General features: G+C 35.2%; 2 protein-coding genes across 4 annotated transcripts in view; one reads left to right on the top strand and one right to left on the bottom strand.

Annotated features, from left to right (window-relative positions):
- The window catches only part of LOC127855129 (uncharacterized), a 43,736-nt gene extending 43,312 nt beyond the window's left edge, over positions 1-424 (bottom strand). Inside the window, exon 1 of the mRNA XM_052390514.1 lies at positions 358-424. Within this exon, the coding sequence (XP_052246474.1) occupies positions 358-400 (43 nt within the window). The 5' untranslated portion in view covers positions 401-424. The remainder of the gene's footprint in view (positions 1-357) is intronic.
- A 29-nt stretch (positions 425-453) lies between these two features.
- Positions 454-21,911, top strand: part of LOC127855128 (endoplasmic reticulum aminopeptidase 1-like) — a 57,387-nt gene continuing 35,929 nt past the window's right edge. For all 3 annotated transcript variants that reach the window (XM_052390512.1, XM_052390513.1, XM_052390511.1), the window contains exons 1-7: positions 454-629; positions 750-1,398; positions 2,337-2,490; positions 6,136-6,255; positions 8,350-8,470; positions 9,595-9,749; positions 18,458-18,571. In XM_052390512.1, the coding sequence (XP_052246472.1) occupies positions 590-629; positions 750-1,398; positions 2,337-2,490; positions 6,136-6,255; positions 8,350-8,470; positions 9,595-9,749; positions 18,458-18,571 (1,353 nt within the window). In that variant the 5' untranslated portion in view covers positions 454-589. The remainder of the gene's footprint in view (positions 630-749; positions 1,399-2,336; positions 2,491-6,135; positions 6,256-8,349; positions 8,471-9,594; positions 9,750-18,457; positions 18,572-21,911) is intronic.

The following is a 21,911-nucleotide window of genomic DNA, read 5'->3' as shown; positions in this document are numbered from 1 at the left end:
CAGGAAAACTACGGTAGACGTTTAGACGTAAGCGGGGTAGCTTACGTCAAATTATTTGGACTAGTGTACAAACTAGCCCTTTCTTAGCCAGATTAACCTAGTCACGAATTTTTATATTAAAATAGTTTGATTACAACTTACCTATTACGTGTCTTAATAATAGAAAAAGGAAAGCAATAATATAGTAATGCAACAGTCATTATCCGAATATCCGAAATTACATCGAATTGTCCAACAAGTTTTTTTGAAGGTTTGTATATTTGTTTCATATTGAAATTTATAAGGTCATATAATTTGAATAAAATTCATTTGAATAAAATGTTGAAGCTCTATCAAACAGCTATAGCAGTATCATACCTCCTAAAATTAATATTTTTGGCTTTTCAACGGCCGCCGCCATTTTTACGGAAATGACAAGGATTGGTTCCCGTCAAAAAAACAAGTGCGCGGACGTGTAAGAGGTACCAATATCTAAAGAAGCGAGAAATTATGAAAATGTAAATTTGCATCCTGTTCAGCCTATTTTTTGCATGAGGTACATCGCTATTTCAAAATAAACACAGTGTACGTCGTCAGCGAGCACTCTAAAATGTCGGACAATGAAATCGAAGACGTGTCATTCTTGCCAGGTAGCAATATGCCATTGTTGACTGTATTGTGCTCTTATTCGGATATGTTTTTGTTCCGGAAATTGTTATATCTTGCACACTGGTGATTTTGGACTTATTACATCGTTTTTACTGTTTCAGGAGAGAGTCTTCACAGACGGGCTGTTTATGAGCGAGGTATCATACAGAGGTTTAGATTCGTGGCATGCACAAAGGCCAAGATTGCCTTGGGTCTGGTTCTTGTGGTGTTAATCATCATCATTGTGGCACTGTCGGCAACTATTGCAAATCATCAAGACACGGAAAAGAGCAGTTCAGAAAAAGTGATTGAAAATGAAAAACAACAAACAACAACACTCACCCCTGTTAGCACTCCTAACTACACAGCAACAAATGGACAACCCTTTCCTTATCACAATATTCGACTTCCACATTCTGTAACTCCTGTCAGTTATAAAATGTATATGCACCCAAACATTTCAGAATCTTTTTTTACTGGACATGTTAGTATTATCTGTGATGTTAATGAGAACACTGACTTCATTGTGTTTCATGCGAAAGGCTTGACCATAATGACAATAAAAGTATCTGACAACAGTGTGCCAACCAATTTGTTTGGTGTAGTAAACTGGTTAGAACATGAGGACAATGAGCAAATATATGTCAGATTAATGAAATATTTACCAAAAGGCTTGAAAATAAATATGTACATAGAATACAATGGAACCTTAGGGACACTTCTGCATGGCTTCTACAAAAGTTCGTACCTGTCATCTTCCAACGAAAAAAGGTATGACTGTTTAGTTGTAAAAAAGTATTTGTGTAACCTTTGTTTAACCAAACATATAATTATTGAAAAAAGTACAAACCTAGAATCTAGAAGATTTTTTATGAATACTTTATACTATAATAATTCTTTTATCTTAGTTTATCTTAGCATGTGATCTATTTTTATTTATAATTTACCAATGAGTTGATGGCATAAAATTGATGTAAATTATTTGTGTATTACGTCAGTTAATACAGTTAAACATAGGAAATATAAACATTACATTGACATGGCAAACTTTTCTTATTTACAAGGGCTTAATTTGGTGTTTTTCAATTCAAATGTACGCAATACAATGAACATTATAATATAATAATATATATGAGCAGATCTCTGTGAAAAAGTATTATCACAGATAAGTCTGTGCAGTCTATGCGTGCTAATCAGGGACAATTGTGTTTATTTTTGTTTTGAAGAAACATCCTTTGAATTTAACATTCCATAAAGAGAAAAGTTTTGTCTCTGATTTAGCCTTTGTTGATAGGCTACAATTTCTTAGGCATGTGCATTTAGCTTTTATTTTACTAGAGCACAGGTAATATTTAGCATCATTGCTCAACATAATCTTGACTGTGCAGCAAAAATGACTGAGACAAGTCACATTTCTCTCTTAATACTATCCATATCAGTGAAGCAATAGCTGAACTCAATTATCACTCTAAGTTTTGGGACAATTATTAAAAACATTCCAACTCAGATTCAGTCTAGCAACTGAATTACCAATATGAACATCATTTTAACACAAAACGGATCAAGGTCCTATGATTTGGGTTAAAATACCTCAAAGATTTTGGTAAAATATGATGATATTGTAAAGACATTGTAATACATATATATACACGCTGGTAAATAAGGAAACAAAAAACCCGCTGCAGTACTAAAGCTCTTGCCCATTAAAGGTACATTGCTACAACACACTTTGAGCCGACACATGCCCGTGAAGCCTTTCCTAGCTTTGATGAACCTGCCATGAAGGCAACATTTGAGATGACCATGATCCGTGATGAGCAGCATTTCTCATTGTTCAACATGCCACTAAAAGTTTCAACAAAGGTACCAAAATAATATGTGTTTGTTTTTGTTTTTTTCCTTTTCGTGTGACAAGAATATATTGTCATAAAGTTTCAAATATTGAACTAGATTATTTAAAAAAAACATCACATGTGAAATTGGTTTCAATAAGTATCAATTAAGTATCATAAGAGATGAGCCAGGGTTATCCAATGCAAAGAAGACCCAAGTGTAAGCCTTGGTCTGTCTAGGCAATACAATTCAGCCAGCGGATTGGACAAGCCTGTGTCAGCCTGGACAATCCACACTGCAGAAGCACAAACTGTTATCCTGGATCAGACTGGGCATTCCACACTGCGGGAGCACAAACTGTTATCCTGGATAAGCCTGGGCAATGCACACTGCAGAAGCACAAACCGTTATTCTTGATCAGCCTGGGCAATCTACGCTGTAGGAGCATAAACTGTCATCCTGGATCAGCCTGGGCAATCCACACTGCAGGAGCACAAACTGTTATTCTGGATCAGCCTGGACAGTCTACTCTGCAGGAGCACAAACTGTTATTCTGGATCAGCCTGGGCAAACTACTGTGCAGGAGCACAAACTGTTATCATGGATAAGCCTGGGCAATCTACACTGCAGGAGCACAAACTGTCATCCTGGATCAGCCTGGGCAATCCACAATGCTGGAGCACAAACTGTCATCGTGGATCAGCCTTGGTAATGCACTTTTTGCAGCAGAAAGGATCAGCCTGTGCATTCCACTGCAGGCAGCAGAAAGTGACATACAGAATCAGCATGGGCAATCCACTTCAGATAGCAGAAAGTCTGAGCCTGGATTAGCCTAGGCAATCCAATATAGGCAGTAGAATTTATCCTAATGATCAGCTTGGGCAATCCTAAGCAGGTAACAGAGTGTCATCCTGGATCAGCCTGGGATATTTAATGTAGGCAATAGAATGTGTCCTGATGATCAGCCTGGGCCATCATCTGCTGTTAGCAGAAAGTGTCATCCTGGATCAGCCTGGGGATCCACTGCAGGCAACAGAAAAGTGTCATCCTGGATCAACCAGGAAATCCACTGCAGGCAACAGAAAGTGTCATCCTGGATCAGCCTGGGATATTTAATGTAGGCAGCAGAAAGTGCCCATATAATCAGCCTGGGCAATCATCTTCTGTTAGCAGCCTGGGAATCCACTGCAGGCAACAGAAAGTGTAATCAAGGATCAATCTAGAGGAGGCAGAAGAAGAAAGTCATCTGTTATCAGCAAAAAGAACTTCCATCAACACTTTGAATTAAAGTGCAGAGATAGCCTGTTTGTTCAATGTTAGAACAATGAATAAGACATGTGTGTGTCAAGGCTTTCTTCCCTTATCCAGTGATTCCAATAATAGGCCCAATTTCTCATCTTAATTTTACTTTTTTTCCAAAACCCAAAACAAAACTTTAAGAAAGTATTTTGATTTTTTCTTCAAAAAATAAACTACATTATATTTTGTCCAGTTTCCTGATGAAATCAGCTAAATAAAGGTTTTTGGAATATGACTGTTTTTTCATGAAACTCCATCTTTAGATTATTGGATTAGAATCATGTATTATTGTTTTGTGTATTTAATCTTACTTACTAATTCTTAATGTGGCTGACATGTTTTTAGCTCGACTATTATATATGAAATATATATAGTGGTCAGTGGAGCTATCCTACTCACCCCGGGTTCGGCATTAGCGTTAGTGTGCAAATGTTAAAGTTTGCGTACTACCCCAAATATTTTCAATGTCCCTTGACATATTGCTTTCATATTTTGCATACTTCTTTAGTAAATTACCAACATGACCCCAACCTATAAACTAGAGCAGACAACTGTATCAAGTATTTTGAAAGAATTATGGCCCTTTTTTCACTTAGAATATGCATATTATTGATAAATCTATGTTAAAGTTTGTGTACCACCTCAAATATTTTCAATGTCCCTAGACATATTGCTTTCATATTTTGCAAACTTCTTTACCAACATGACCCCAATCTATAAACAAGAGCAGACAACTGTATCATGCATTTTGTAAGAATTATGGCCCTTTTTCCATTTACAATATGCTTATTACTTAAGTTACATTGCCATAACTTCTTTATTTATGATCCGATTTTATTAATACTTTTACAAAACAACACTTACCTGAATACCACAATGGACTCCACCCAAACAATACCCACGCCCCAACCCAGAATCCCTGTTCCCCCTCCCCCAAATTTTTTTTAAAATTTATTTTCCTTTTTTTTTATTTTTGAAAGATCATCTAATAAATTACCCAACCCCACATTATACCCCCCCTCTCAACCCCCCCCTACCCCCCCCCCATTTTTTTTCCTTTTTAGCTCGACTATTATATATGCAATATATATAGTGGAGCTATCCTACTCAACCCGGCTTCAGCGTTCCCGTTAGCGTTAGCATGCAAATGTTAAAGTTTGCATACCACCCCAAATATTTTCATTGTCCCTTGACATATTGCTTTAATATCTTGCATACTCCTTTACCAACATGACCCCAACCTATAAACAAGAGCAGACAACTGTATCAAGCATTTTGACAGAATTATGGCCCATTTTATTCTTAGAATATGCATATTATTGATAAATCTATGTTAAAGTTTGCGTACTACCCCAAATATTTCCTATGTCCTTTGCTAACTATCGTGTGGGGACTGTACAGGGCAAGTTGCATAACTCTGGTTGGCTTTTTAACAGAATAATGGCCCTTTTTTGTCTGATTAACTCTGAATATTTTGTTAAATTTTGTGTTTACATCCACTTTACTTCTAAAGTATCAAAGCTATTACTTTCAAACTTCAAATACTTTCTTACTATCATGATGGTACTGTACCTGACAAGTTTAATTTGACCTTGACCTTTGAATGACCTTGACTCTCAAGGTCAAATTAATAAATTTTGCTTACATTGCCATAACTCCTTTATTTATGATCACATTTGATTCATATTTTGACAAAACAACACTTACCTGACATACCACAATGCGCTCCACCCAAACCATCCCCCACACCCCACCTCAGAACCCCCCCAATTTTTTTTTGTTTCTTATTTTTGAAAGATCATCTATTAAATGATCACACACCCACATTGTACCCCCCCCCTTCTCCATTATGGCTTATGTTATACTGTCAAGCATTCGAATAGTTGAGCGCGCTGTCCTCTGACAGCTCTTGTACCGGTATATATATCCAAAGAAAATAGACCCTAGGCCTAGGGCTGATATGATTTGACGCAAATGTATGTCTATTTGTACTTAAGATATGTAATATGATAATTCAACACAATAACAATGTTGTTGTTTATTGAATTAACGCGTAACTGGGTGCCTTTTTTCAGTGTAACAAGATGGAGGTGAGTGCTGTTCGTGTCGTGATGTCACAATATTTGTGTTTGCATATGGTGTTTCCCAGAGAAAATATTTAAAACCCAAATACTCAAAAACTGGAATTTTCCCAGACATGACACATATGCAAATGTGTACATCACATACTTGTCCATAAACATGTGAAATTTTAACAAAAGTTATGGTCCCGTATTCAATTGACTAAAATCGCAATATAAGCGGCAACTAACAGAAAATTGAATGTTAATACATGACATTCAATATATTACTAATTACTTATTCCATTATTTTCAGCTTGACAATGGACTCTATCAAGATGAGTTTGAGACTTCTGTGAAAATGAGTACCTACCTGGTAGCATTTGTTGTGTGCGATTATAAGAATGTGTCAGAAACGACAAAACGAAAGATTCAGGTGAGACATATTGAAATCATTATAAGCTTTACATTTAATATTTTAGGTAATCAGCCGCTAAAAAGTCCAACTCAATCAGCTTGTTGGTCTATTATTTAAAAGTTTTAAAGGTTCATTTACAAATTGATACCAGCATATGATGATATTTTCATAACATCAGTTTTAGTTTTTCAGTTAAAATGAAGTTGAATTAAACTGATGAATATATTTTAATATTATTTGAACATTGTAATTGAAATGTTATGATAGTTTAATGAACAAAAAAACAGGAAAAACAATAAGAGTTGACATTTGAGTTTGTTTAAAGAATGCGAGCAAGAAACATTTATATGCCGCATTTTGAAGAAGGCAGAATATGTAGCAGTAGGTTTGTTACTAAAATACTGATGTAAAAAAAAAAAACATGCAGAAAATATAACCTCGTCTGGTATGGGGAAAGTTTGCCCTCATTTTCAGCTCACTTGAGAACAACATGCTCATTCTGAGTTTTTGTGATCCCCTTTTGTCAACATTTGCGTTGTTAACATTCTTATGGCAATGTTTTTATTGTCAAATCTACATAAAACTTGCATGGTCCGAAGATTTTTATCAATGATATCTTGGCTGAGTTTGAAACTGGGTCACTTGAGGTCAAAAAGTAGGTCACTAGGTCAAATTAAATAAGAAGCTTTTTAATACTCTACAAGTCACAATTATAGTCCAATCTTTATGAAAGATGGTCAGAACATTTGTTTTAATGATATCTCAGTTTGAAAATGGTTCCGTTCCACTGAACAACAAGGCTCTAAGGGAAAGGGGCAGTTAAATTATAAAACCTTGTTAACACTCTAGTTTTGTGGGGTTCGGCGAGAGGATGGAAGCAATATTTTTGGCATTTAAGGGAAATAGTTCATAGTTGAATAATGATGATTCATGTTGTAAGATCAGTTTTAAGGTAAAACTGCAGAATTGTACAAAAGGCATCAGTATATGCCATTAAAGGGCCCCACTGTAGCTAAAATGATCCCTACTGGTCATGTACGTAATTCCGGCCACTTTTGGGACTATTTAAGAAAAATCTTTAGTGTTAGGCAACTGGTTGAAACTAAACTTCACATATATAATCCTGGGTTCAAAACTCACCTAGCATGAAAATTTAAATAGAATTAGATCGGTGAATGTTACTTAATGAACAGAAAATGATGACATGTAAACTATCCATTTTCGTAGGTTAAATGTACCTAAAAAATCGGCCACTTTTCGGTTTGATCTGCAGATAAAATTACAAAGCAATATCTTTTGACAAATGTCCTCAATTTCAGAGTATTAATCAATGTTTATACTATTAATATTTTTGACTTGAAATTTAAAATAAATGCGAAATTATTACACCATTTACTCCCCCTACCTATTTTAATAAATATAAACAATGGGGAAACTGCTATTTCATTAAAAAATATTTGTTTTTAATGTGTTTAATAAATTTTTTCAAACATAGCTAAAAAAGTAAACACATTTTGTTTGAAAAGTTGACTTCAGTGTTGATTATTAGTAAACGCTTATATATAATATTTAAACATGTAATCTAGCAATATTCTTATAAAGGGAGGTAATTCATATATTAAAAATTTATATTTAGCTTCTAATTTGTATGTTTTGAATATAAGTTTTTGTACAATAAATTGGTAAAACTTGGATTAAAGTTTATTAGATAAAATAAAAATAATTTTATCAAATATATTTGTTTCTTATATGATTATAATTGTTGCAACATATGATGTCATCACTTTCCCCATGAGCCAAATATTTCCTGCTATATTTGTGACATTTTAACACAAAAGTTTACGGTGATATGGTTCTTACATTTGCAAAATATTGCGAGTGGGGATGGTTTTCATGTTGATTTTTCTAAATAAAAACAAAATATGTGCGTCAAGATCATGAAAATGATTTTACACAGGTGGCCGATTTTTTACGTACAGGCCGGAATTACGTACATGACCAGTATGTATATTCTAATTTACCGTAAAGATTTATTAAAGGTTTATTATGCTTATGCACATGTGTTACAATTTTAGATAAATGCACATGTTCTATTATTGATTTCCACACTAGGTGCGTGTGTTTGCGCCGCCCGACTTCATCGGTTCAGCCAGTTACGCACTTGAAGTGGCAGTGAAGGTTATAGACTACTATGAGGACTATTTTGGTGTGAAGTATCCACTACCTAAACAAGGTATGATTAACCGCAGATGTGTGTATTGTGTATAAATTAGAATAATAAACATAAGAATAATAATAGTAATAGTAATACTACTACGACTACTACTACTACTAATAATAATAATGATAATAACAAATAATCATAATAATAATGATAAATGCAAAGTTTATATTGTAAGGCTTAAAACTAATTAGCAAAAATGAAGTTTGTACTGTGAAGCATAAAACGGATGAGCAAAAATAAAGTTCTTTATATGAGAATTACCGATGTGTTGACACTTTTTACTAGTAAAGAAGACTAGAACACAATAATTGTATGTTTAGGATATCTATTCAGGCCATCTACACAATTGAATGAGCATTGTGAAAGAGGATAAGTCTCAAACTCATAGTATATAGCAGTTTTGCGTACGGTATTCTGTTTTTCCTAAACAATTTAAGATATTTAGCTGATTTTTGGTGTGTGAGTCTACCTACATGAATAACAGATAAATTTTGAGTTTTGTTCCAGTTAATTGATTTTTGGGGAAGTTTCTGGACTTTTACTTATAACTTTTCTCTAGAACAACAGTTTTCCAGTAATTTTCCTAAACACTTTCAGATATTTACCTGTGTTTTGGTGTGTGCCTCTACCTGCATGACTTACAGATTAAGTTAAAGTTTTGTTCCGGTCCATTGATTTTCACGGGCCATGGACTTCAGAATTTTAAGTAAAATAAAACTTGTCCAGATTATTTTTTTTTAACGCTTTCAAATGGTTCTTGGTGTTTGAGTCTACCTTCGTGACTTTTCAATTCATCAATTCTATTTTAAAACAATTTACCACAAATGACTAACATGAGGAGACCAGCTGAATGTTGCATGTTTCATCTGTCTAAATACCTCAAAGTTCAAGTTCCCACTTAGAGGTAAAAAGTCAAATTTCGTCATTTTGGTCAAATTTGTATTTGAGACAAAACTGGAAGGGGGCATCCATGGCGATGGACACATGTCTTGTTCTTTACTGTGTTTCTCAAATTTGGATTTCATGGCAAGAGTAATTACAAACAGCTGTGATTATAATCTCGAATGATTATACAAATGTAGTTTTAATTGTGTCTGTAGTAAAATTATACAATATTGTTCACTGCTCCTTAGATTTGATAGCTATCCCGGACTTTGAGGCGGGGGCCATGGAGAACTGGGGCCTTATCACGTACCGCATGGCTGATGTACTGTACGACCGAGACACAGCCTCTACCCACAACAAGCAGAACATAGCTGTTGTCATAGCGCACGAGTTGGCACATCAGGTTTGTCATGCATACATGTATGTCTATGTGTACATATCTTGTCTCTCTTGGTAGTGTTTGCATGGTATTTCTGAAGTGTTCCTATGGTTTGTATATCAACAACACTGTGGCAATCCTATTGGGTGCCATTTGTTGTTAATTGACCTTCAGATTATGAACTTCATAATTAGAATGTTTTGATGGACTGGCAACTTACAGTAATGTGTTAGCTTTGGCTTAACTATTTAAGACTATAACTATTGAAAAATATATTGATGATCAATTAATTATAATCAGTAGCTTGAAAATGTATTTCTCTCATATGTATTAATGCACTACATGTATGTAGAATTATAGTTGTGACATAGTTATTGAAAGACAATAAACATACATAACTCCATTTTAGTTTTCATTGCGATTTATTTATGCTAATTTAATGCTAACAATGTTTTCCAATGTTCATGAAAAATAAGATAACAGCAATACCCTTAACGGGTCTCGCCTAGTACAACAAGAAATTATGACCTATCTGTACAGTGGTCTAGCATGTACTTATCCCAGTGTCTATTTTAGGTATATGATGTGTAAAAAAAAATCTCTTATCTTTCTGTTAATTGGTCAATAGTATTTGTCTCTGCATGTGCTAATTGTTGATGGGCTGAAATGCTATTTTACCGCTTAAATCATGTGGTTGGAAATAGCCTAAATTACTTAATCCGTTTGACCCTTGCTGACAGGATATTTAATTTAGAGTAATATACCTGAGGCAAGGCAGAAGGAAGTTTCATAACGAATCTCATTATGATATCTTTTGTGTATATGCCTTAAGAAATTTGTTCAACACGTAAGTCACATTCTTGCAATAACCTAGGTACATTTTAATGTGAACATGTTTGCGATTTCTTTCTTATTTAAGGAAATATTTAAATCAAAATTCTATATTTTATGTATACCATTATATTCTTTATAATTAAACATCTATTAAAGCCACACACCTTGAAATGAAGTACATGTAAATCAATACATATAGATGCAATTTGAAACTGTGCAAAATTGTCATTAAATCTATAGCCTAGTTAGCAAGTGATTTATTTATTTTTATGCCCCCGAAGGAGGGTATATAGTGATCGGAACGTCCGTCAGCTGTCAGTCTGTCTGTCTGTCTTTCCGTCACACTTTGCATTTAGGTTTGAAAAATGCTCATGACTTCTATTTCCCTTGAGATATAACCTTCATATTTGGTATGCATGTATATATGGACAAGGCCTTTCCATACGCATAAAAATGTTGACCCCTGTGACCTTGACTTTGAACTTAGGGTCCGCATTTAGGTTTCAAAATCTGCATTTAGGTTTCGAAAAATGCTTATAACTTTTATGTCCCTTGAGATATAACCTTCATATTTGGCATGCATGTGTATATGGACAAGGCCTTTCCATACGCACAAACATTTTGACCCCTGTGACCTTGACCGAAAACTTAGGGTCCGCATTTAGATTTCGAAATCTGCATTTAGGTTTCGAAAAATGCTCATAACTTCTATGTCCCTTGAGATATAACCTTCATATTTGGCATGCATGTGTATATGGACAAGGCCTTTCCATACGCACAAAAATTTTGATCACTGTAACCTTAACCTTGAACTAAGGGTCCGCGTTTAGGTTTCGAAATCTGCATTGAGGTTTCAAAAAATGCTCATAACTTCTATCAAAGCGTTTATAGGGGGCATATGTCATCCTATGGTGACAGCTCTTGTTTTTAATTATAAAACAGAAAGTAGGATTTCTATACTTATAAGTCCATATCCACAAATGCGATTATTTTTAAGTTTTAAAGCGCAAAAAAGACAGATTTCTACCTTCTAACCACCAGATATATTCTAATTGAGATAGATAAAATGAAATCTATAGCCTAGTTAGCAAGTGATTTATTATTTTTTTCAAACGGTGCCGCTTTTAAAACCAAATGTAGAAATTCTAGATGTATACGTCCATTTCCACAAAAGCTATTATTGTTTAATGTTTAAAGTGCAAAAGAGACAAATTTCTACCTTGTAACCACCAGATATATTCTAATTGGCATAGATAAAATATGTTTCTTATTTATACTTCAATTTACTATGCCATGTATTTCATTTCAAGGTGTGTGGCTTTAATAATTTCTAAAATTCAATTATTTAATTATGATGTATTTATACAATGATGCCCCAAATATTCGTTATTTTACATAGTATACTGTACACGAATGGTTTGGTTACCATGGTTTAGTCTTCATTTCTGCTAAAAATTTGTTTGTTAACATCAAGAGGTCACAACCATTTACCATTTATCTGCGTATATATAGTTCTTTACTTACAAGTACCAAAGGGGTTTGCTAATAAAGTAATTGAATACTGTAGACATTTCTATATTTCTGTCCACATTTGGTCGGAAGCCAAAGACTGTTGCTTTGTAATCTTGTACCCATATACATTTTATGCCCCCCTTCAAAGAAGAGGGGGTATATTGATTTGCTCATGTCGGTCTGTCGGTCGGTCCGTCCACCAGGTGGTTGTCATACATTAACTCAAGAACGCTTGAGCCTAGGATCATGAAACTTCATAGGTACATTGATCATGACTCGCAGATGACCCTTATTGATTTTGAGGTCACTAGGTCAAAGGTCAAGGTCACGGTGACTCAAAATAGTAAAATGGTTTTTGAATGATAACTCAAGAATGCATACGTGGCCAACAGGGCACACTCTGAACAATATTACTGAAGCAACTGGTCTGTAATCCTAAATCTATAATTATCAGTCCAATGAAACATCATCCTTTTAGTAAAATGCAGTGGATCAGTAAAAAATATTATCAGAATATGAGATTTTTTGTATATTTTGTATATTAAATATTGTGTTTATGTTTAATTTTGTTGATTAATATAAATATAAGCAGGACAGGGGAGGTAATACACTATTATATCTTTGTTATATACAGGGGAAACAAATGGATTAAGTTTAAATTTATTGTTACTGCATTTGCCTCCCTTGTAATATATTTAAATTTTACCAAATGTAAGGCTAACTGCATTTTTGTATTGCATACTACTACTACTACTACTACTACTGCTGCTGCTGCTACTACTACAGCTGCTGCTGCTGCTACTACTACTACTACTACTACTTCTACTACTACTACTACTACTTCTACTACTACTACTACTACTACTACTACTATAACTACTACTACTACTACTACTACTACTACTACTACTACTACTACTACTACTACTACTACTACTACTACTCTACTACTACTACTACTACTACTACTACTACTACTACTACTACTACTACTACTACTACTACTACTACTACTACTCTACTACTGCTACTGCTACTATTACTACTTCTACTGCTACTACTACTACTGCTACTACTACTACTACTACTACTACTACTACTACTACTACTACTACTACTACTACTACTACTACTACTACTACTTCTAGTACTACACTACTACTACTACTACACCACTACTACTACTACACCACTACTACTACTACTACTACTACCACTACTACCACCACCACTACTTCCACCACCACCACCACCACCACCACCAGCACCACCACCACCACCACCACCACCACCACCACCACCACTACTTCCACCACCACCACCACCACGCACCACCACCCACCACCACCACCACCACCACCGTTCACAGTGACAAAAAACGTATTCACACAATGGCTGCTACTACAACTTATGGCCCATATAGGGGGGCATGCATGTTTTACAAACAGCCCTTGTTGTTATTTTTAGCTCGACTATTATATATGAAACTCTAAACTCTAAACAACTCTAAAAAGCATTTTGTCATAATTATTGCCCCTTTTATACTTAGAATATGCATATTATTGATAAATCTATGTTAAAGTTTGTGTACTACCCCAAATTTTTCCTATATCCTTTGACATATTGCTTTTATATGTTGCATACTTGTTTACCAACATGACCCCAACCTATAAACAAGAGCAGACCACTGTATCAAGCATTTTGACATAATTATGGCCCCTTTTACACTAAGATAATTGAACATTTTGCTTAAATTGCCATAACTTCTTTATTTATGATCACATTTTATTATTACTTTGACAAAACAACACTTACCTGAATACCACAATGGATTCCACCCAAACAATACCCCACGCCCCTACCAGAATCCCTTCCCCCCCCCCCTCCAACCCCCCCCCCCCACAAAAAATTAATTTGTTTAACATCATCTAATGAATTACCACATCCCACATTATACCCCCCTCTCACCCCCACCCACCCTACCCCCCACCCCCCTACCCCAAAATAAAATAAAAATCCTTACCCCCCCCCCCCCCAACCTCACACCCCCCCCCTCACCCCCCCCATTTTTTTTAAACATCATCTAATAAATTACCACACCCCACAATATACCCCTCTCTATTCCCCCCCACCCCCCTACCCCCCACCCCACCCCATTTTTTTTTTAAACATCATCTAATTAATTACCACACCCCACATTATACCCCCCTCTCACCCCCCCTACCCCCCCCCCCCCCCCCCAAAAAAAAAAAATAAAATTTTTATTTTTGAAAGATCGTCTTATAAATTATTGAATATGAACAATTTCCCCATGATGGCTTACGTTATACTGTCAAGCACTCAAATAGTCGAGCGCGCTGTCCTCTGACAGCTCTTGTTGTACATAATTGTTTACTTATTCAAGTATATCTGGCCATTGTGTAGTCATGGAACAGTCTGTATTTCTGTTTATAGTTATATGCTAGCCAAGGACTGTTCTATATTTCCACCTCTACTGAGTGGTTTGGTAACCATTTAACTGTTAGATGATCCATATTTCCATCTACAGTGGTCTGGTAACTGTAGACTAATTTTTAGCTCGGTGTTTTCAGAGAAAATCCGAGGTATTGTCATAGTCAGCTCGTCGTCCGCCGTCCCCATCATGCTAAAACCTTAACATTTTGTTAAGGTATTGAACATTGGCTCTAAAATCAAATTGCTTACACCTATAACTGTGAAACTTCATATGTAGATGCACCTTGATGAGTTCTACACGCCATACCCATTTTTGGGTCACTAGGTCAAAGGTCAAGGTCACTGTGACCTTTAAAAAAAAATGTGACAAGCTTTCATTTTATTTTTATTTTCACCTCATCAAGTCTGAAACTCTCTCCCTTATAGATAATATGTATGCTGAGCATCTAAAAATCTACACTGACGGCTCCAAATGCCCTAACTCTGGTTTGGTAGCCAACTCATTTGTAATTCCTTCAAAAAATATTACCAAAATGCACAGGCTCAGCAACAATCTCTCTATTTTTACAGCAGAACTTTTGGCAATTAAATACTCTATGTGCTGGATATTGGTCAATAAACCTACTAAAACTGCTATTTTATCAGACTCAATGTCATCTCTTTAGTCTATAAAAAACAGAAATAGCAGATCTAGGCCTGATATTTTAACTAGCATTTTGGAACTTCACCAATAGTGCCTAGATAAATCTTTAAAGGTCACAGTTAGAATGGTGTCCAGCACATGTCAACATCAGCGGGAATGAGCTGGCCAACAGGGGGGCTAAGAGGGCCTCTTGAGGGGGGCAGTAGATGCTAGGGAACCCCTGGCACCTACTGAGATCTACTCCCTGACAAAGAAATTTGTCGTGGGTCAGTGGAATCTCCGGACCGACAATTTGGCTTCCCGTCGACATACTTTTACCAGACCCGCGAAAATCCTCAGGCCACCTATTTCCTCGGGGTAGATCCTGTATGTCCTAGGTGCCATGAACCCCTCACTGCGCCCCACATGCTGCTGCATTGCCAAAACCATAAGGTGCAGAGGGACCACCTCGAAGTTGCATTGCACTCCCATGGACTAGTTTTAAACCTTTCCAACGTGCTAGATCCCAAGGGGGCAGCTAGGGGCCCGGTCTTCTCTGCCCTCACCAAATACCTTCTGGACTGTCAGATAACTGACAAGATCTAGGTTATTGGGGGAGGAAGAGCAGCCAGCACCCACCCAATTACTTAGTCATGTGATTGACTTGTTTTAAACTGTGTAATCTTTACACAAATCTGACATAGGCATTGCAATTGTGTTGGATTTGTGTCACTTTGACACAACTTTGTTTTAGTTTTTAAATGGGATTATTGTTCCACCCTGTCCTTTCTAAATCAGGTCAATGGTATTGACCTGGTATTACTTATTTTAAAACATTTTTTAGTATGACATTAGTCCACCATTTACATTCTTCAGTTTCTTAATATTTTCATATTTTATAGCAGCTTTTATTTAAAAAGAAAGGACGAGGCTGTCCAGTAACCCGGATATGTTGGCTGCATTGCACCCCCTCCTTTCCCCTCTGACAACCCCCCTGCTCCTTCAAACTCGAAGAACCATGTCAGACAGGAGTGCACGGTGCAGGGTCGTACACCTTGCAAAACAAATTTTAGTCCTTTCAATGGTTTTACCAACTCTTTGGTACTTTAATTATTTTTAAAAATTGCTATATTAAGTGTTATAGTATACAATGTACACATGTACATTTATTTGTTTATTTGTTTTCCTTAACTTCTATTAAAATTGTAACTTTGCTTATATAGCAAATGTGGTGCTTTTGTACCATTTTTACCCTGTTTCATCCTCTATATATTTAGTATTATAGGTTAGATTAAGGCATCTTGTGGGGGTTTTCCTGCATCTTAGTATGATTTGGTATCTCTTTAACCAATTCCTTTTTACTTGATTATTTCAGTATTGCAACATCATATTGTCTTAAATTTTTTATCCATCATTCTCCATTTGTAATTTCCATTTACTGTGCACTCCCTCTGGTCACAACTATCATAAAACTTCACCTCCACAATTACCTTACTTGTACCCATCCCAATAGTACTACCCCTGCTTGCTCCCCCACCCACACCAGCCTTCACTTACATAATTCTCCTTCCTTTAAACCCCCCAGGGTGGCATCATGTTTTTTTACTTATTAATGAATGCTTGCAGCTTTGTACATAATGTACATACATGTAATCTACTTTTATATAGAAACTTCTTTGTTTTGTTTAAGTTTTAACTGTAAAATACATTGTTTTACCTTATAATTCTTACTTGGCCCTATAGAGGTAACCGTTTTTTTTGGCGACAAGTAAGGAATTAACTGTAATATATAAATATTACTATTGACTTTCTTTTAAATATTGTCTTAAAGCCACTCTGGGGGTCGTTTCTTCTTCATAGCCCAATACTCCTTAAGTTCCATACAGACAGGGTCTTATGTTGGAGCATTATGGCTATATTCCCTGTCTGTAAGTGTTTGACATTGTGCCACATACCGGTATACGAATACATACCAATTACAATACAAAATATAATTTTAAACTAAAATACAATTACCAAATACTATTTTGTTATATTTCTATATAATTGCATGTTTACATGCAAATCCACCTTTCTTATTAGAGCTATGAAATCAGGCTCTTCCTTCCCTATTAATTAATGTTTATAAATCTTTATATCATCCCATAGCTAAGAGTTCTTTGTATCACATATAACACTAACAACAAATTCCCATCTATCCATAGATTTAATACATAGTGGCAATGTTAAACCACTTTGTGATGTGTAAAATCCTAAAATATTAATAATTTTTGCCTATTTCAAACATATTACACTTCCGTGTATTTCTTTTCTTTCATAGAAACAGAAAATTAAAGTAATACTATATTGTTTTAACATCTAAAACACAGATCACAAAGTCTAAAGACTCCAACAAACCCATTGCAGTATATACTGAACAGTGAGTCTAGTAATGATGATACCACATACAACAGTATGTGTTTTCACCATCTTTACTTATAAAAATTGGGCTATTGTCTCTCTCTCTAAAAAAAAATTGGGCTATTCTCTCTCTCTCTCTCTCTCTTTCCTAATAAAACATCCAATAACAATATCTTAATAATAAGAAGAAGAATAATAATAAGAATAACAATATAACATCAACATAGTAATTTATTACTATAAAACAATTCATGTATTTTATTAAAATTCAAGTTCTTTTGGATGTAATTATCCTTTTTCTTTCATATCATATATTTTCTGCATAGAAATTCTTATTGTTTACATTCCGTAAAGTGCAATGTCAAGGTTGTCCGCTGTGTAATTTTTCTATTTTAAAACGGATTGACCTACTTGTAATTTTTAATAAGAAATTTCGGCCAATCTGCGCCATCGTTATAAAAGCCTATTAACAATACAAACGCCGCTTTTTAACAGCGTTAGGCTCAGCCAATATGCAGTTTATAATGAGTATTGCATTTAAATCCCATCTAATTAAATTATAAGTAAAGCTATTTTTTAAATTACTAGATTTTTATAAAAGCACCGCACCAACACTGCAAAGTTTTCTATTTTTATAAATGGTACAGCCCAGCAAAATCTGGCTGTCCATTTTATGGCCATTTTCGACCTTTTAACGCAGAGTTTTATGTTAAGCAGTGTGCTCGGGCAATGGTTTATTAACCGAAGTCCCGAGGCTTAACAACCCCATATAGTCAGTCAGAAGCTTTCATTTATTCAAAACTGCACCCGTAGCCGAGCATGGCACCCGTTATGCAGTGCTCTTGTTATTTTCACCCACAGTGGTCTGTTATTGTGGTAACCATATGCTGCTCTGTATTGTCATCCACAGTGGTTTGGTAACTTGGTAACCATGGACTGGTGGGATGACTTATGGCTGAATGAGGGATTTGCAAGCTATGTGGAGTACCTTGGCACTGACATTGTGGACCATGACTGGAGAATGGTAAGTGAAAGTTTTGCCTGTGACCTTTATTTACAAATGTTACTATGTGCATAGAATTTTGTAACAAATGAAACAACAAATATATATAAATATATATTTAGTGTGAACTTTGAACATGATTGTTCAAATTTGACACTGTTTAATAATAAGTTAAAAACATTTACATGCACCTTCAGTTGATATGTACATTTGGTATACTTAAATTGTTATTGCATACATGAAATCTATTTGGCTTGTTTAATATGATCAGTAATTTAATGAAAGGGCGAAATGAAAAAAAACACCACATACATTCTGAAATGTTTTTATACCCCCATTACTGGTAATGGGGGCTATATAGGAGTCACTTTGTCAGTCTGTCTGTCTGTCGGTCTGTCTGTCCCGAAAATTTCATCTGATCTTCACCAAACTTGGTCAGAAGTTGTATCTAGATGATGTCAAGGTTAAGTTTAAATATGGGTCATGTCGGGTCAAAAACGAGGTCACAGGGTCACTTAGTGCGTTTTAAACCGAAAGTTTTTCCGGACCATAACTATGTCATTTATGGTTAAATTTTAAAATGATTTGGTACATTTGTTCACCATCATGGGACGGTGTGTCGCGCAAAAGAAGTACGTCTATATCTCCAAGGTCAAGGTCACACTGAAGTTCAAAGGTCAAAATGCTTGTCCGGACCATAACTATGTCATTTATTGTTAAATTTTAAAATCATTTGGCAAATTTGTTCACCATCATGGGACGGTGTGTCGCGCGAAACAATTACGTCAATATCTCGAAGGTCAAGGTCACACTTTGAGTTCAAAGATTAAAAATGGCCATAAATGAGCTTGTCTGGGCAATAACCATGTCATTCATTGTGAGATTTTAAATTATTTGGCACATTTGTTCACCATCATTGGACGGTGTGTCGCGCGAAAAAATTACGTCAATATCTCCAAGGTCAAGGTCACACTTTGAGTTCAAAGGTCAAAAATGGCCATAAATGAGCTTGTCCGGGCCATAACTATGTCATTCATTGTGAGATTTTAAAATCATTTGGCACATTTGTTCACCATCATTGAACGGTAAGTCGCGTGAAAGAATTATGTCGATATCTCTAAGGTCAAGGTCCCACTTTGAGTTCAAAGGTCAAAAATGGCCATAAATGAGCTTGTTCGGGCCATAACTATGTTGTTCATTGTGAGATTTTAAAATCATTTGGCACATTTGTTCACCATTATTGGACGGTGTGTCGCGCGAAAGAATTACGTTTATATCTGCAAAAATGGCCATAAATGCTCTTGTCAGGGCCAAAACTATGTGATTAATTGTGAGATTTTAAAAAAACCTGGTACATTTGTTCACAATCATTGGACGATGTGTCATGCGAAAAAATTATGTTGATAACTCCAAGGTCTAGGTCACACTTGGAGTTCAAAAGTAAAAAAATGGCCATAAATTTGGACAGCATGTTATGCGAAAGAATTCAAGAGTTCAAAGGTCGAAAGGGCCATAAATGATAATGGCATTATAATTCTTAAAAATCGCCATAAATTGGATTCTCTTGTTTGGTGAAGACAGCATGCAAAATAGTCTGTGTCAATGCGGCACGTGGGGGTATACATCACGTCTGTGACAAAGCTCTAGTTCATTTAAATGAAACAATTATATAGAAAAATGTATTGATTTAAGCATGTTATAAGACAAATTTACTGTCAAAACAAGCACATAATGCTTTGGACACCCATTTTTACTGACAGGATTTCTGAAGATCATCAGGTTCTGGTGACCCTTAAATTTTACATGAATGTGAAACTCTGTTTCAACAATTATTTGGATGTATTATTGTATATCTTGAAAGCATGACAACTTATACTGAAATGCTGCAAGATTAATTACAACTTTAAATTGTTTGCATGTTCACGTGATTTATGGGAATGAAAGTTTTTCTAGATTATCACAGTACAGTGAAGTAGAAAGTTTATCACAGTACAGTGACACAGAAAGTTTATCACAGTACAGTGGCGTACAACAATTATCACAGTACAGTGATGTAGAAAGTTTTTTCACAGTACAGTGACATAGAAAGTTTATCACAGTGCAGTGACATAGAAAGTTTATAGCAGTGCAGTGACATAGAAAGTTTATCACAGTACAGTGACATAGAAAGTTTATCACAGTCCAGTGACATAGAAAGTTTATCACAGTAAAGTGATGTAGAAAGTGTATTACATTACAGTGACATAGAAAGTTTATCACAGTACAGTGACATAGAAGGTTTATCACAGTACAGTGACGTAGAAAGTTTATCACAGTACAGTGACATAAAAAGTTTATCACAGTACAGTGACATAGAAAGTTTATCACGGTACAGTGAGGTAGAAAGTTTATCACAGTACAGTTACGTAGAAAGTTCATCACAGTGCAGTGACATAGAAAGTTTATCACAGTACAGTGACATTGAAAGTTTATCACAGTACAGTGATGTAGAAAGTTCATCAAAGTACAGTGACATAGAAAATGTATCACAGTAAAGTGATGTAGAAAGTTTATCACAGTACAGTGACATAGAAAATTTATCATAGTACAGTTCAGTAGAAAGTTTATCACAGTACAGTGATGTAGAAAGTTTATCACAGTACAGTGACATAGAAAGTTTATCACAGTATAGTTACGTAGAAAGTTTATCACAGAACAGTGACGTAGAAAGTTTATTACAGTACAGTGACATAGAAAGTTTATCACAGTACAGTGACATAGAAAATTTATCACAGTTCAGTGACATAGAAAGTTTATCACAGTACAGTGACATTGAAAGTTTATCACAGTACAGTGAAACTTGAAACTTGAAACTTGCTAATTTGATGAAACGCCTTTTTATATAATTATATTCAATGGCATTGTACAAAACATATATATGTACATAAAATTGATAAAAGATAAGAGGTATTGATAATATTATGCAGCATTAGTTAAAGGATTAATGATCTTAAAATGTGTGATATAAATAAGAATGCTAAAAGGAACTTAAGCACTAAAACAATACCGGCTACACTATTAAAACACAGTAAAAGTAAAATATTATGTAATAAATTGATATATTAACTAGAGTTAAGACAATAATTATAATGATAATATGAGCAAATATTTGGCAACATAAAGACACTGTATTTCATTAACTAAAAGGATACGTAAAAGGATATTTCTGCTCTCTGGCTGTCGGATCCCACAGCTACCGGTCACCTGTCATACTTAAGGACACTTCTTTTGGGTTTTAACCTTATTTGAACTATCGTGACTACAAGTCACGAATAGACTGACCAAGTGTGACTGCAAGACACAACTTGAAGGTTAAAATTAC

This window comes from Dreissena polymorpha, chromosome 13 (genome assembly GCF_020536995.1).
Source record: "Dreissena polymorpha isolate Duluth1 chromosome 13, UMN_Dpol_1.0, whole genome shotgun sequence".
Taxonomy (NCBI): Eukaryota; Metazoa; Mollusca; class Bivalvia; order Myida; family Dreissenidae; genus Dreissena; species Dreissena polymorpha.
The sequence above is the reverse complement of the archived record's forward strand: the minus strand, read 5'-3'. Positions and strand labels throughout refer to the sequence as shown.